The sequence below is a fragment of the Styela clava genome, chromosome 10 (assembly GCF_964204865.1).
Source record: "Styela clava chromosome 10, kaStyClav1.hap1.2, whole genome shotgun sequence".
Taxonomy (NCBI): domain Eukaryota; kingdom Metazoa; phylum Chordata; class Ascidiacea; order Stolidobranchia; family Styelidae; genus Styela; species Styela clava.
The window spans coordinates 20,052,311-20,065,894 of record NC_135259.1 but is presented as its reverse complement, the minus strand read 5'-3'; the positions used below and the strand labels follow the sequence as shown (position 1 = coordinate 20,065,894).

Genomic DNA, 13,584 nt, shown 5'->3' with positions numbered 1-13,584 from the left:
TATTTTATCACAGAAACTATAATAAATAATTGTAAAAACTAATCTTGACATTTATTCTGATTCTCTGTACCTGTCCGCACTCAAAAACTTCATGTGACGCATTGAACACCACGACTTGCATTATTAACGTTAGAATATTAAATTGTCGACTCGCACATATACATTTTATCTGTATTTTTATCCATATTTTATCGTCAATATATGCTTTATCTGACTAATTTCTTACATACAGCATGGATCAGGAGCCTCGGTGACCTAACCGGTCTTGTATACTGACCCTCGCAGATATTGACCACCACTTTTTTAATTATTATTTTTTGTCTCCGTTGCTTCAAATGTTTTAGTGTTATCATTATTTGTGAAATAAAATCTCTCTCTGTATATACTTTAATTTGCGTATGTATAGTTCGTATTTTGGTGAAGAAATAAATTACTGACTGATTACAAATGGACGAGATGACTTCAAACTGTTTTTACACAATTTATTGCATTAAAATCACAATTGAGAATCATTTCATAATTCACCATAAATAGTAGCCTATTTAAAATGGTAATGCATATTAATTAAACCCTAAGTCTCCGCTCCTCCCAGTAAGACGTCTATTGCGTTCTTAAATTGAAGGCACTTGAACTATAGGCAAAATCACAGTCGAATGGGTCGAAATATTGCAGCATTTCAAATATAAGTTGTAATGAGATAGTCAGTGTCACAGACTCACAGCATCTCACATGAAAGGAATCTTTTCATGGGGAAAGAGTTTAATTGAAGTCTAGATCTGTGGAATCAGGGCAAAATGGCACATTTCCCCTTCGTCTACGGAGTTCTTGAACTTGTAGGCAAGATCACAGTCAATGGAACCCAATATTGCAACACTACGGATACAATACATTAAAGCCTAGAAATAGTTAGTGTAATAGTATTTGTTCAAGATATTTTTATTATGGGGGAAAGTTTGTCGAAAAGGCGGCATATTTTAAGTTATCAGGTTAAGACGAGGGTAGTGCAGGGTGCTGGTAGCTGTGGTAGGTACTTCCGTAGTATGTGTACCAGATTAGGGTTAGGCCATAATTTTCTTCAGATTTTCAATATTTTAGTTCTATTACGAGTTCGGGGACTGTCTGTTTTAAACCAGGTGAACATACCCCCTGCCCATAGGTTTTAGTCCCTTTACACAACTTGATGTAAAATAGGTAACGAAATTATTTATCTCCATATTGGTACACACACTTATGGAGCGCCGTGATTCTTTCGTTAGTGTAAAAATGTTCATAGGATGGACGAGGTGTATCAGATTTTGAGTAAAGTTTAAAAGGTCGATACTCCCGTAGTATGTGAACCAAGATGGTAGACACTGCAACATAGTATGTGTATCAGGTTAGGGTTAGATCATAATTTAAGGTGCGAATACTACTGGAGTCACTTGGCTAGTCCCGTAACTCGTAATATTATTACATAACCCTAACCTGGTACACATACTACGACTGATGTCCGCCATCTTGGTTCACATACTACAAGAGTACCAAAGGGTGTACCATTTCAAAAAAGGTTGATGAACACTGATTCAGAACTTTTCCAATGATAAATAAATTAAAATTTTAAAATATAATTCTTCTGTGTAATAGTAAGACTAATGAATTGGTCATAACAAACAACTAGCATATATATATGATGAATATTTGGTAAAACACTCAATTTTATTTCTTGACATAGAAAAGCTCGTAACTTTCACTCTGTTTAGTCAACATGGATAGCTGAAATATAAAAATTAGGGGTTACTAGTACTTATTTCTAACAAGGTTCATTTTAGGGCAGTGTTTTTCAAACGGTGGGGCACGCCTAACAATTTTTTGAGGAGGCGTGAAACTAATTAAAAATAAAAATATTCATTTGATTTGGTCTTGCCTGCCTTTTTTTGGATATTTACACTCCATCTCTGTATTTTTAATGTGTTTTTGGAATAAAAACTTCTTTCTTACTATCTCTTATTTTCGAGGCGAGGCGCGAGACTTGACAAATTCTAAAAAGGGAGGAGCGCTGGATAAAAAGTTTGAGAACCACTGCTTTAGAATAGGGAATAGAATCAGGGTGGTCCAAACCCTGGCACTCGGCAAACAGATACCGTGCGACCGGCAGAACAATTTCAGCCTACACTAAACCATTGCCAGATGTTTGTATTTATCGAAAGAACTCTTTTTTCAACTATTTCAACTTGGGTTGGGATCCCGAGATTTAAAGCCTTTTCCTAATCCCGATATCGAGAATGAAAATATTTAAGTAAACTCGCAGTATTTTGATCACTTTTGGATTATCCCGACTGTGGCCCGCATGTCTTCTCAAAATATTTTACAACCCTTTAGTCTCGAATCTTGGACCACCCTGTTCTATATTTTTTAAAACCCACCATATCAAGACTTGATTTCTTCTGCTTTGATACAAATGGTTGGATCTTCGATGTCTCTTTTACTTTGTATAAGTTTCAGTTCTAGTTGTGGCAACGTTGGCTTTTTCCCTGGGCCTGCCAGCGCTGTAAAAAAATAAGTAAAGTGTTTGATACTATGAAGCAGAGGTTCCCAAATTACTGTGCCACAAATGGCATGACGTATTGGACGCTGTAAAAATAGTGTTCGAGTGTTTGATACAATAAAGCAGACCATACTTCTATATCACAAACCACGCACCATTAGCGGAAAAATTTCAATTTATTAACATTCGAGAAGAATTTTTGGACCTCCTGAAGTATGCGCACCAAGATGACGCACAACTTGAACTCATGTTGTGTACAAGGTTAGGTTTCAGGTTGTGCGACATCTTAGTATGCATATTTCAGAAGTACCAAATTTTTTAATTCGGTGATACCTCGGTGGTCAAACCATGTGATACTCGAAAAATTCGGTTGTCAACCAATAAATTCTAATCAAAAATGCTGCGGTACGTGAATGGCCAACACAAAGTAAGAGTATGCAATCTGTCACTATGCGTACGGCAATCTTCACAACTAACACAAATCGCTGAACCAAATATCCCCAATTTTCAACAGCTTTCGAATATTTGACTCATTTGAACAACTTAATTCAATGTTATGAGAAAGACTTCCAACTTCGCTCAGAGACGAGTCTCTTAACCGAAGTGAAAGATCAACTTCCCAGTGAGTCACTGAACAATGAGAATTCGTAATGTGCCACCAGAATTTTATATAGTTCTAGTAAATCTTAGAGTTTCAGTGGCCACACTTTAAATTGTTCCGAGATAAGTTCATTTGCATCTGATTGAGTGACCGAACTTTGCTCCCAGATGAATCTTCTTTAATTCTGAGTAAGTGTGAGAATCAGTAATGCACAACCATAATTCTGTTTCTGTTTAAATCTTATAATTTCAGTGTTGTTCAGAGTTGAGTCTACTTTACATCAGAGTGAGTGTACGGAACCTTCTGAATTCAGTAACACTTGGCGTATAAAGTGGCCGTATGTAACTCTGCTGAAAGATAAGTCTTATTTAATTCTGACAGAGACTGTATCCTGCCCTATAATCTTTTACATGGATCTTAAGTCATGTTGCAAAATGCAAAGGCGCGAAACAGGAAATAAAGTATGACAAATTTCTGACGCACAGGAATTGATTGATCTTCTGTTGGAAGGAAATTGTACAAGTGAAGTTTGTTTTCAACGTTCTAGACTGGACTGGGAAATATTATCTGCCTTTGGTGTCATATTTTGCAAGCAAAAATTCCCATTTTGGACTATAAGCCCAAAAAAAAAAGACGGAACACGGGCCATTTGGAACATATTTTTTGTGGGTTCGTTTTTTTTTTGGGTCGCTTTGCACTACAAGAATAGGCTAACACTTTCAATATTAATTCATTATATGTATTTACAAGAGTGGACGTTTCACTTTCGAAATTTTACACGAGTGCGATAGCATTGTCTTTTAGGCATCAGACATAACTGTGTTGGAATCACAGATTACACTTCTTGCACATAATCAGGGCGGTAGCCAGGTTTTTCAAAGGATAGGATGGGTAAATTTTCTAATTGCCAAGTTGGATCATCTCAGTGAGTGGGCCCTCCGGTGCCCAGAAAATGTGCGTTTCTGCGAGTCTTGATGGCATTCCAAGCTACGAAAAATTGCTAAGTGTGGTACAGAAAAAACTTTTTTTTACATTTCAAAAAGAGGGGGGAGGGGGGTTCCAACCCTCAAATTCCTCCCCTGGCTTCACCCCTTCACATAACATAAAATATCAGTGGCTGCTTGTGCAGTGCCTTGTTTAAAGAAAATGTCATAATTAAGCAATGTAGAAACCCTGAATTAAAAAGGCGGTGGGGAAGCTGTAATCGACTCAAACCACCCTACGGCTACGAGAAGTTCAGCAATCCTCTTATACATAATAACCGTCTGGCTGTTTCAAACCTGCGACCCAACACAAGTCAGTCTAGTGCAGGGTTTCTCAACCTGGGGTTCGCGAACCCCCAGGGGTCCACGAGAAGATTTCCAGGGGTACTTGGATGACAGTTGAGTTTTTGTGTGTTGCTTTTTTTAATATTCTTTAACAAAGAAAGTAACTACAAGAGAAAAATATGTGCCAATTGAAACTCAGCGTACATTTCCCTGATCTCGCTTTGTTGTGATTGTGACGCAACATTGTGAAATGCATGGCTTGGCAGTCGTTGCAGCAGATTGCCAGTCAATACATGACAATTTAGTTTGGTGTCTGATTACTGGGTGTTCGCGTTGATTATTTCAATACTCTGGGGATTCGCGTTGATTGTTTCGTGACTCGGGGGGTACTTAACAGAGAAAAGGAAAGAAACCCCTCGTCTAGTGAATCACTCCAGCCTAGCACCCACCTTCAGCTGCCGTTTGCGTTCTCTTTAATACATGTTGCATAGTAGAAAGAACTTTTTCACAAACGGTTTTCATGTCGTTAGGATGTCGATGAGACCAGGCTAGGAATGTTGCAGCAAATAAATCTCCAGAGCCTACAAATGCTTCTCCAATAACTGGAATTGAAACTCGCAGTTGTTGGTTTTTCTCTCCTGGTGGAAAAATTTTGAAAATGTCAAGCCTATCGAGCTAAGCGTTAGGAATACGCTCATTCACACCTCTAATTATCCTCCCATACCCAAAATGGACTGGTAATCGGACGAGAGGTCGTTGTTCGCCATGGAATAAAATACGTAAATCATAAATCCTATAAGTCTAAGTAATTTCAAGACATCAGGTTTTATGAAATGGCTTTGTGTTATAAATATACATTACCTAATTTGGTTAAGTTCCACATCAACACTCATTAATGAATAAAAAAAAATTACAAAAAAAGAATAAACATGAAGGCACATTCATGCCAAGTACGATTATTAAAAGTCTAAAAGAATTCGATTTATAGGGTTATATAAAATTGGAAGACATCATTTGTGAAAAAAAAACTTTTTTAGTGAATCCCACTTCATATGCTTTACCTCAGGGGTGTGCAACATTTTTTGGTGGGCCTTATAAACAACAGACATCTAGCTGGACCACACATAAGCGGGAAAGGCAAGAAAAGAGAATGGGCTATCGCTTAACCTTACAGTAATAAATGCACCGGGCAAAACGGCAAAAGATTTTTTAACACAGCGACAAGAGCAAAAATACATGTATTTTTTATTCCATGTGAGCGCCTTCTCAAACACGTCAAATTAGGATTTTATGCTTGATGGGGAAAAGTCTGAGTGTTGATTAGGGCCACACTTAGTGGCGTAGTGGGCCGCGGGCCGCCTATTCCACACCCTTGCTTCACCTAATTCTTTACCTTTTTTACTGCAATAACACATCATGTGTTTTCCGCTTTCACCAAGCTCTGTACTGCTCAATACAACAGTATTTGGTCCTCTTTCATGTAATGCTTGCATACATTTCAGTGCATCAGATTCGTTTTTAATCTTCATGCCTGAAAAAATAGTTTTATAATATCAGTCTGCAGATATGGAAAATTGCAATTCCTGTTATTTCTGAGTGAATTTAATGAGCCACTGTGGCCAATTGAATAAAGTGAATTTGCGCTCCAGAAGTGTGTGTACCAATATTGAGGTGACTAATTTTGTTCGCATATTTTACATCAATTGTGTAAAAGGACTAAAACCTATGGGCAGGGGGTATATCCACTTGGCTAACACAGACAGTCCCTGAACTCGTAATCGAACTAAAATAAGGGAAACCGGAATAAAATTTTGGCTCAACCCTAACCTGGTACACATACTTTGGGAGTGCCATCAAAATCCGCACTTGTGATCTTTTCCATCTACTATATACATAACTTGATACAACTAGCCAACAAGGATTTACATATTTCATCACAGGGAGAGGAGAGACAATAAGACAGATCAATCAAATTTTAAACCAGGGGTCGGCAACCTACGACCAGCACTATAATCTGGCTCGCGATGCTTCACTAAATTATAGTAACAAAACATCTGTTTTGACGAATATATTCTTTAGACTAAATTATATTATAACTTAACAATTATATATTCCACAATTACTCGTTTAATGAGCATATAATTTAATTAAGCAAATGAATGCTAAGTGCAAAGAGTTCAATAGCGCTGAAAATATGCAAATGGAATTTTATGATATGCAATGAGGAAATAAATCTATATTCTATTCGAGAGAAGTATCACTGCTTGATTTTTATTATAAAAAGTACCATTCGTTCGGTTTTTCAACTTTCTAAAAATATGTGTGGCCCGCCAATGACTTGCAACCTTAATTGTGGCCCGCGAGCGACAAAATGTTGCCGACCCCTGTTCTGAATCGTGACCTCTCATTCGGTTACCAGTTCATGTTGAGTATGGTATTAGTTAGCCAGTTATCTGTCTCCAGATGCATGGAATTGACTTAGCCACAAAAATGTTAAAGGCGATTACATTTAGAAACCTTGAAATTTTCATGTTTTGGTATAATTCATCAAAAATGGTCACTCAGCGATGGTCTTCTCTAAACCCATATAAAAATAGTTGAACATCAATCGGAAAATTTACAAAAAGTTTGAGCCCTTTAGATATATCAGATAAATAGTAAATGAAAAAACGGGGAACATTGATTCACAGCAATTACGGGGGTCGCAAAAGACTCAAAATGAGTCATACAGTCAGCAACACCTTGTTGCTAGATTACAGCAGCGAATATAGCAATGCATACCTGTTAATAACTCGGCCTCAAATTGATTGGGAGTCAGGATGTCTGCTATAGGTACGACTTGGTCTCTGAACACTGGCATTATGTTTTCAGGTACGTACATTTTCCCTTTACCATTCCACGTATCTCCCATTACTGGATCACAAACTAGAAACAAAAACATGTTTGAAATCAATACATAGAAATTTCTGGCTTTGAATTGCATAGTTTACTAGTCTAATTTCATTGACAATAGGATTTTTCCTATAAAACGTGTGAAATTAAGACAGTTGCAGGTCACATCAGGATCTTAGGTTCAAAACCCATTTCAACACCCACCCATATCAGTAGCGGGGGTCGGGATGTAAAGAAAACATTTTTCTGTATCATACATCGCAATCTGACGCATCTGATGTCATGCTCTCAGAGACAAATTGAGTTTTTGATTTATTAAACCAAATGTGGGGACATCATGGAATCGGAGAACTGTGCCATTGCTACCAGATGTACGTCTTGGCTGTTGGCTAATCGGCATAATTTTAAGATTTAAAGCTAGCGCCAACCAAAGTGTATTCGTCCGAGTTTTGCGATAATTCTATTTGTTTCGCGATGATTAAAGCTATTCAGCTCTGACGGTGAATTCTCTCGTGATTTTGCACACAATTAATATGTTGTTACTGCCTATAATGAATACTTTTGAACTTTGCACGAAGGTCCTAAAATGAATATAGTGCCACATAATATGCTACCATATCGCGTTTCTTGTGCCCTTGTTCCCCACACAAATTTTTTTTTTTGGTAGTACGCAGCCAGAGTGAAACACACAAAAGTGGGGGTTGGAGTTAAAAAGGAAAAAGTAAAAGGTGGAGAACCACTGCCATAGTGGAACAGTCTAAGCAATTAGCTTGTACCAGAAATAGTTCATTAATCAGAATATAATATAAACTTGTATGAAATATTAATGATGAAAGTCCTCACCATAAATAAGATTTGGATTTCTCTCTTTTAATTCCTTGATTATGTGAACTAACTTCAGCAGCATATCTTTATCATAGCAATAACCTGGAAAAAATCATTGAAGCGTAACTGGGCAGAATAACTTCATAAGCAGGTGTCATTGCTTCTATTTTTTACTACTTACTGAATACAGCGCAGAAGAGTGCGAAACAGCGAAGAAGAACTGCTCTGTTCCCCTCACTCTTCTGCGCTGTTTCCTTCTCTGCTGTGCTGTTTCCCTCTCTTCCGCGCTCTTTCGCGCTGTATTCAGTAAGTAGTAAGACCCATTTTAACTTCAGCAGCATATCTTTGTCAGAGCAATATAAATACCTAACGCTTTAACCGCTGAAACGAACTACAAAGATCCCAAATATCAAAAAAGTTACCTGTAAGCACATAGTCATATTTAATAACATCATTTGCCTTCAGAGTTTCATAAAGTTCTTCAATTTCTGTGCAGGAGAGAACGGGACCTTTCCAAACTGGATACCCAGTATGGTTTGAAAATTGCACTGAATTTATAAAGTCAACTTCAAATCCAAGAATCTGGAACAAAAAATATTTTTATGTGAGACCGAGTTCATTATTTTCTCAATCAGAAATGGGATAGGGATAGGATTTACATATTTATCCCGGGGGAGAGGAAAGTCGATAAAACAGCTTATCCATATGGCGAACCACGGCCTCTCGTCCGGTTACCATTCCAAGTCTGGTATGGGATTAATTATATTGTTTGTTTTCGGAAGCATGGACTTGGTGGTGGACCAAGCCTTAACCGACCAGCGGTTACGTGAACCACCCAATGACGGCGAGGAGTCCAGCAATCCTCTCGCACATAACCATCCCCGCATGGGATTCGAACCTGCGAACCCACGCATAGTAATTAGAGGTGCGGTGGCGAGCGTATTCCTAACGCTTAGCCCGTTGAGCCACACCGCCGCGCGTTATATGCATTCAAAATTTGTCAAGTCTCGCGCCCCGCCTCAAAAATAACTAGCTTAGCATTTTATGATTTACCTATTTATCCCATGTCGGGAATGGGATTAGCTAACAATAAGCTACGGTACAAAAATCATAGAGTAAGGCGAATATGTAAGGTGTAAGTTTTTTTTATTAATAAAACACGTTTAAAATACGTAGATGGAACATAAATAATGAAATCAATAAAACGTTTTGAAATGTAATTATCCAAAATAAGGCGGAGGGGGGCAAGATCAAATCGAACAAATATTTTTATTTTTAATTAGCTTCATGCCCCCTTAATAAAAGGAAAGGAATTTCAGGGAAGCGTTTCTGCCTATTAAATTTAGTAAAGGGACTAATATTCTTCAACATCAGTTCACAGTCAGACAGTAGAAGAAAAACGACTCACCTGGAGTGGAAAAACAGCTGATCGGTTCCCAACGTATCCACGAACAACATGGCTTTGTATTGACAAGACCCGACACTCATCCATACTATTGAAATTAAATTATTATACTAAGCTATTGAAGTATGTTTCGTCAATTCTTTCAACTTTATCCAAAGAGTTGCAACACGAAGACTACAAAGCCTGAATTATGGATTATGGCAAGAGCCGCACTTCAACGCATGGGCCGATTCTCGAAAACAAACAACATCAAGATATCCGAATAGTGTTCGGATCACGCTAGCCACCACATCCAAGTGTTTGAGTTTGCGATGCGCCGAAAAGTTGGGTTTTATATTTTTTTGCAAACAAAAAATATATAAATTCATGCATCTGAAACAGAATGCCTGGCTAACCAATCCCATTATCGACATTGACTAGCAACCGGACGAGAGGCCTTGGTTCGCCACATGATTAAGCCGCCTTATTGGCTCTCCGCTTCCCCGAGATAAACAAATCCTTCCTTATCCTACAGTATTGATCACCTGAAAAAAACATATATACGTTACGTTTCGTGACCAACATGAGATCAATGCTCAAATACATGGAGACGAAAGTCACATATCGGTATTGATCCGGTAAGGCCTTAGTTGTCCAGTTAAGCACCGCGTTTGCTGTAATGATCCACGGACAAGCGTTACAGGGGCAAATAGGTGTGACGAAATAAAGCGTATTTCAAAAAAGTGATTCCATCAAATGAAACAATAAACTTTTAGGTGTACTATCGGCTACCGACAGCACCAGGGCCCGGGGTCCGCCATGATTGGTCGGTATAAAAAACCTCAATGGTTATATTTTCACTTCCACTAACAAACGCTTTCTGCTTCAGACAGCCTAAATGGATAGGATAGGATTTACATATTTATCCCGGGGAGAGGAAAGCCCATAAGACGGCTCGACCACATGGCGAACCACGGCCTGATGTGTGGGATATGGGATTGGTTTGTTATTTGTTTTCGGAAGCATTGATGGTGGAGGAAGCCATAAATGAATTTTCTATTTTATTTCATTTTAATCCTTCCTTGGCCCTTCTTCTTAAACTAACTCTACATGCCTAAGTAATCCAAAAAGCTACGAGTTTTTTCTTTCGTTGGTGTGTCTGACTTTATTATGTTGGTTCATGAGCCACGGAGTGGATTCCATATTAAGAGGGTATACACCATCGCGGCGGTGTGGCTCAACGTGCTAAGCGTTAGGAATACGCTCGCCACCGCACCTCTAATTACTCCGCGTGGGTTCGCTGGTTCGAATCCCATGCAGGGATGGTTATGTGCGAGAGGATTGCTGGACTCCTCGCCGTCGTTGGGGGGTTCACGTAACCGCTGGGCGGTTACGGCTTCCTCCACCACCAAGTCCATGCTTCCGAAAACGAACAATATAACTAATCCCATACCCGACTTGGAATGGTAAATGGACGAGTGGCCGTGGTTCGCCATGGATAAGCCGTCTTATCGGCTTTCCTCTCCCTCGGGATAAATATGTAAATCCTATCCTATTCTTCTTATTCATTTATTTTCTCATCGATGATTTTTTTTCTATTCTCATTCCTATCTCGCTGCTGATTTCACCTCATAACTTGCTTGAATGTCTTTTACTTTTTATTTTTCTTGACTTATTTTTGCCTCGCTGTTTTCCCTATTTTTACCTACTTCCCATGAACTTGCTTCTGATTTGTTTAATATTTCTCGCTGCTTCATTTCACAACTTGCTTGGTTGAATAGCCTATATATTTTTTCTCGACTTTATTTTGCATTTCAATATTTACCGCTCTACCCCGGCCAGCTGTGATATCTTATTATTTTTTTTTCTTTCTCTGTCGTCACATTTCCACACCCTAATTTATTTTCCTTGGGCCTCGCTGATTTCCATTATCACTCCCAGCCTTTCCTCATTTTTCATCCTAATTCTCTTGGGTGTGCCTCATCAATGATTTAATTTAGTTTAATAATAATAATCAGTATCTTCATCTTCTTTATTTTTTGATTGCACTGACAGGTGTCATCACTGCTTTGTAATTTTCTCTCTCACTCGCATTTTTGATACCAGATTGCCCCTCCAGCAAGCCTCACTGATTTATTTATAACATTTTATATTTCCACCCTCACTCGTTTTTACTCCACCCTGATCACTGGATGTTTTTGGACTGGATGGAGCGCCCTGTCCCTAATTTATTTTTGCTCAGTCCATCTTCCCTGACTGGCAACGCTGGCCTACATTTGCTTGGGGGCTACCCCTCTGTGGGTTTTTCGTTATCGCTCTCGTTGGCTGCTGCTCTCTCTTGCTCTTCGGCTCTCTCTCTCTCTCTCTTCGGGGGAGAGGAAAGCCGATAAGACGGCTTATCCATATGGCGAACCACGGCCTCTCGTCCGGTTACCATTCCAAGTCGGGTATGGGATTAGTTTTACTGTATTGTTTGTTTTCGAAAGCATGGACTTGGTGGTGGAGGAAGCCGTAACCGACCAGCGGTTACGTGAACCACCCAACGACGGCGAGGAGTCCAGCAATCCTCTCGCACATAACCATCCCTGCATGGGATTCGAACCTGCGAACCCACGCAGAATGATTAGAGGTGCGGTGGCGAGCGTATTCCTAACGCTTAGCCCGTTGAGCCACACCGCCGCGCCGCGCATTCCTTGCAAGTGCAGTTTTAAGTATTCTGTGGCATCTGCAGCTGCCGCAAAACCATGGCGTTATTTCCATACCATGGCCGCTACGGCCAAACTCATGGCAACTGAATTTTTAGCTGTCACAAACCAATGTCGAGCTGCCGTTACCGCGGCAGCAAATTGAAAACCAATGGCAGATAAAAATTTGCTGCCGTAACCGCGGCAGGTGGGCCGTAAAGACAGGGCTGTCTATTATGGTGACAAATATTGGGTAAGTTGGAACGTTTTTCTTATGGATACAGTTTTGATTGATTTGGGGTTAGGGTTAGGGTTTAAGTAGATATAATTCCACATGATCAATTAAAATCTGGTACATTAATTTGTGAGTATACCGGTAATACTGATTACTGAATAGCGCTATAAAACCATGGCAAGAGCTGCCGCGGTTCGTTCGTGGCAGGAGCTGCCATGAAGTGGTAAGAACTGCGCCTCATTCCTTGGGATTGATCCTATTGCAGGTCGTCAATGGAATTTTTGTGGTGCTCCTTTTGCTTGGTGCCCTGAGCACGTGTTTAATTGGTCGACTATTCCAATACCCGACATAGAGTGGTAACCGGGCGAGATGCCATGGTTCGACAAAAGTGCAAGTCGTCTTAACGGCTGTCCTCCTCCCAGTGATACATGTTAAAATCTTTCATGATACGCAGTCAGACAGTCAGTCAATCGTTTATTTGTCGTCATAAAAAAACAAATGCACAAAAATTGGAACAGAAAACAAATATAATATTTAACGTTGAGCCACGAGTCTGTACCAGGCCTCCTTTAACAAGGTTTGTGTGCTGGTGAGCGGACACGTATGATATTCATCATATTTAATAAACTTCCTAAAGTTTCGCTCGATCTCCAGAATTCTCCAATTTTAAGATGTGTGTATCAGTAATTTATTTTTCCATCAATACTGAAAATACGCAACTTACATATACGAGTAGAAAAAAAATAGGGATAGTATTCACAGGGTGTATAGAGACGCTGGAAACCAGTACTGGTTATCGAGCAACGATACCTAGATGGGGTCTAACACAGCAAAAAAAAAACGAAATAAAAATACAGAGCTTAAATTAAATTTTATTATGAAATTCCTAAAATAAAATATCTATCTATCCGGTTGTTGGACAGGAGTAGCGAGGGACATCGTTTGGTCTTCAGCTGTTCCAGGTTTAGTGTAAGAATAGCTAAATTTGCCAAAAATATTGACCATGGTTACAGCAAAGGTGTTTGGTAAATATCGCATACAAGAAAGAGGGAAGTTAATAATCTTTAGGAAAACTCATAACAAGGACTAATTCTAAAACAATATTACGTTCATATGTATACATGATACGTTGCACAGAAAACGGTCCTTTCATTTGTAAAAAGACAGTAAA

The 13,584-nt window shown here is 39.1% G+C and overlaps 1 protein-coding gene across 1 annotated transcript; it reads right to left on the bottom strand.

Moving 5' to 3' along the window:
• Window positions 1-467: 467 nt before the first annotated feature.
• Window positions 468-9,682, bottom strand: LOC120344735 (pyridoxal kinase-like). The gene is made up of 8 exons (XM_078116741.1): window positions 9,519-9,682; window positions 8,533-8,692; window positions 8,129-8,212; window positions 7,175-7,318; window positions 5,787-5,924; window positions 4,843-5,031; window positions 2,403-2,525; window positions 468-1,752 (listed from the first exon to the last, which is right to left on the bottom strand). Exons 1-7 carry the CDS (start codon window positions 9,600-9,602, stop codon window positions 2,407-2,409), a joined length of 918 nt encoding a protein of 305 aa, XP_077972867.1. The 5' UTR covers window positions 9,603-9,682; the 3' UTR covers window positions 468-1,752; window positions 2,403-2,406.
• Window positions 9,683-13,584: the final 3,902 nt, after the last annotated feature.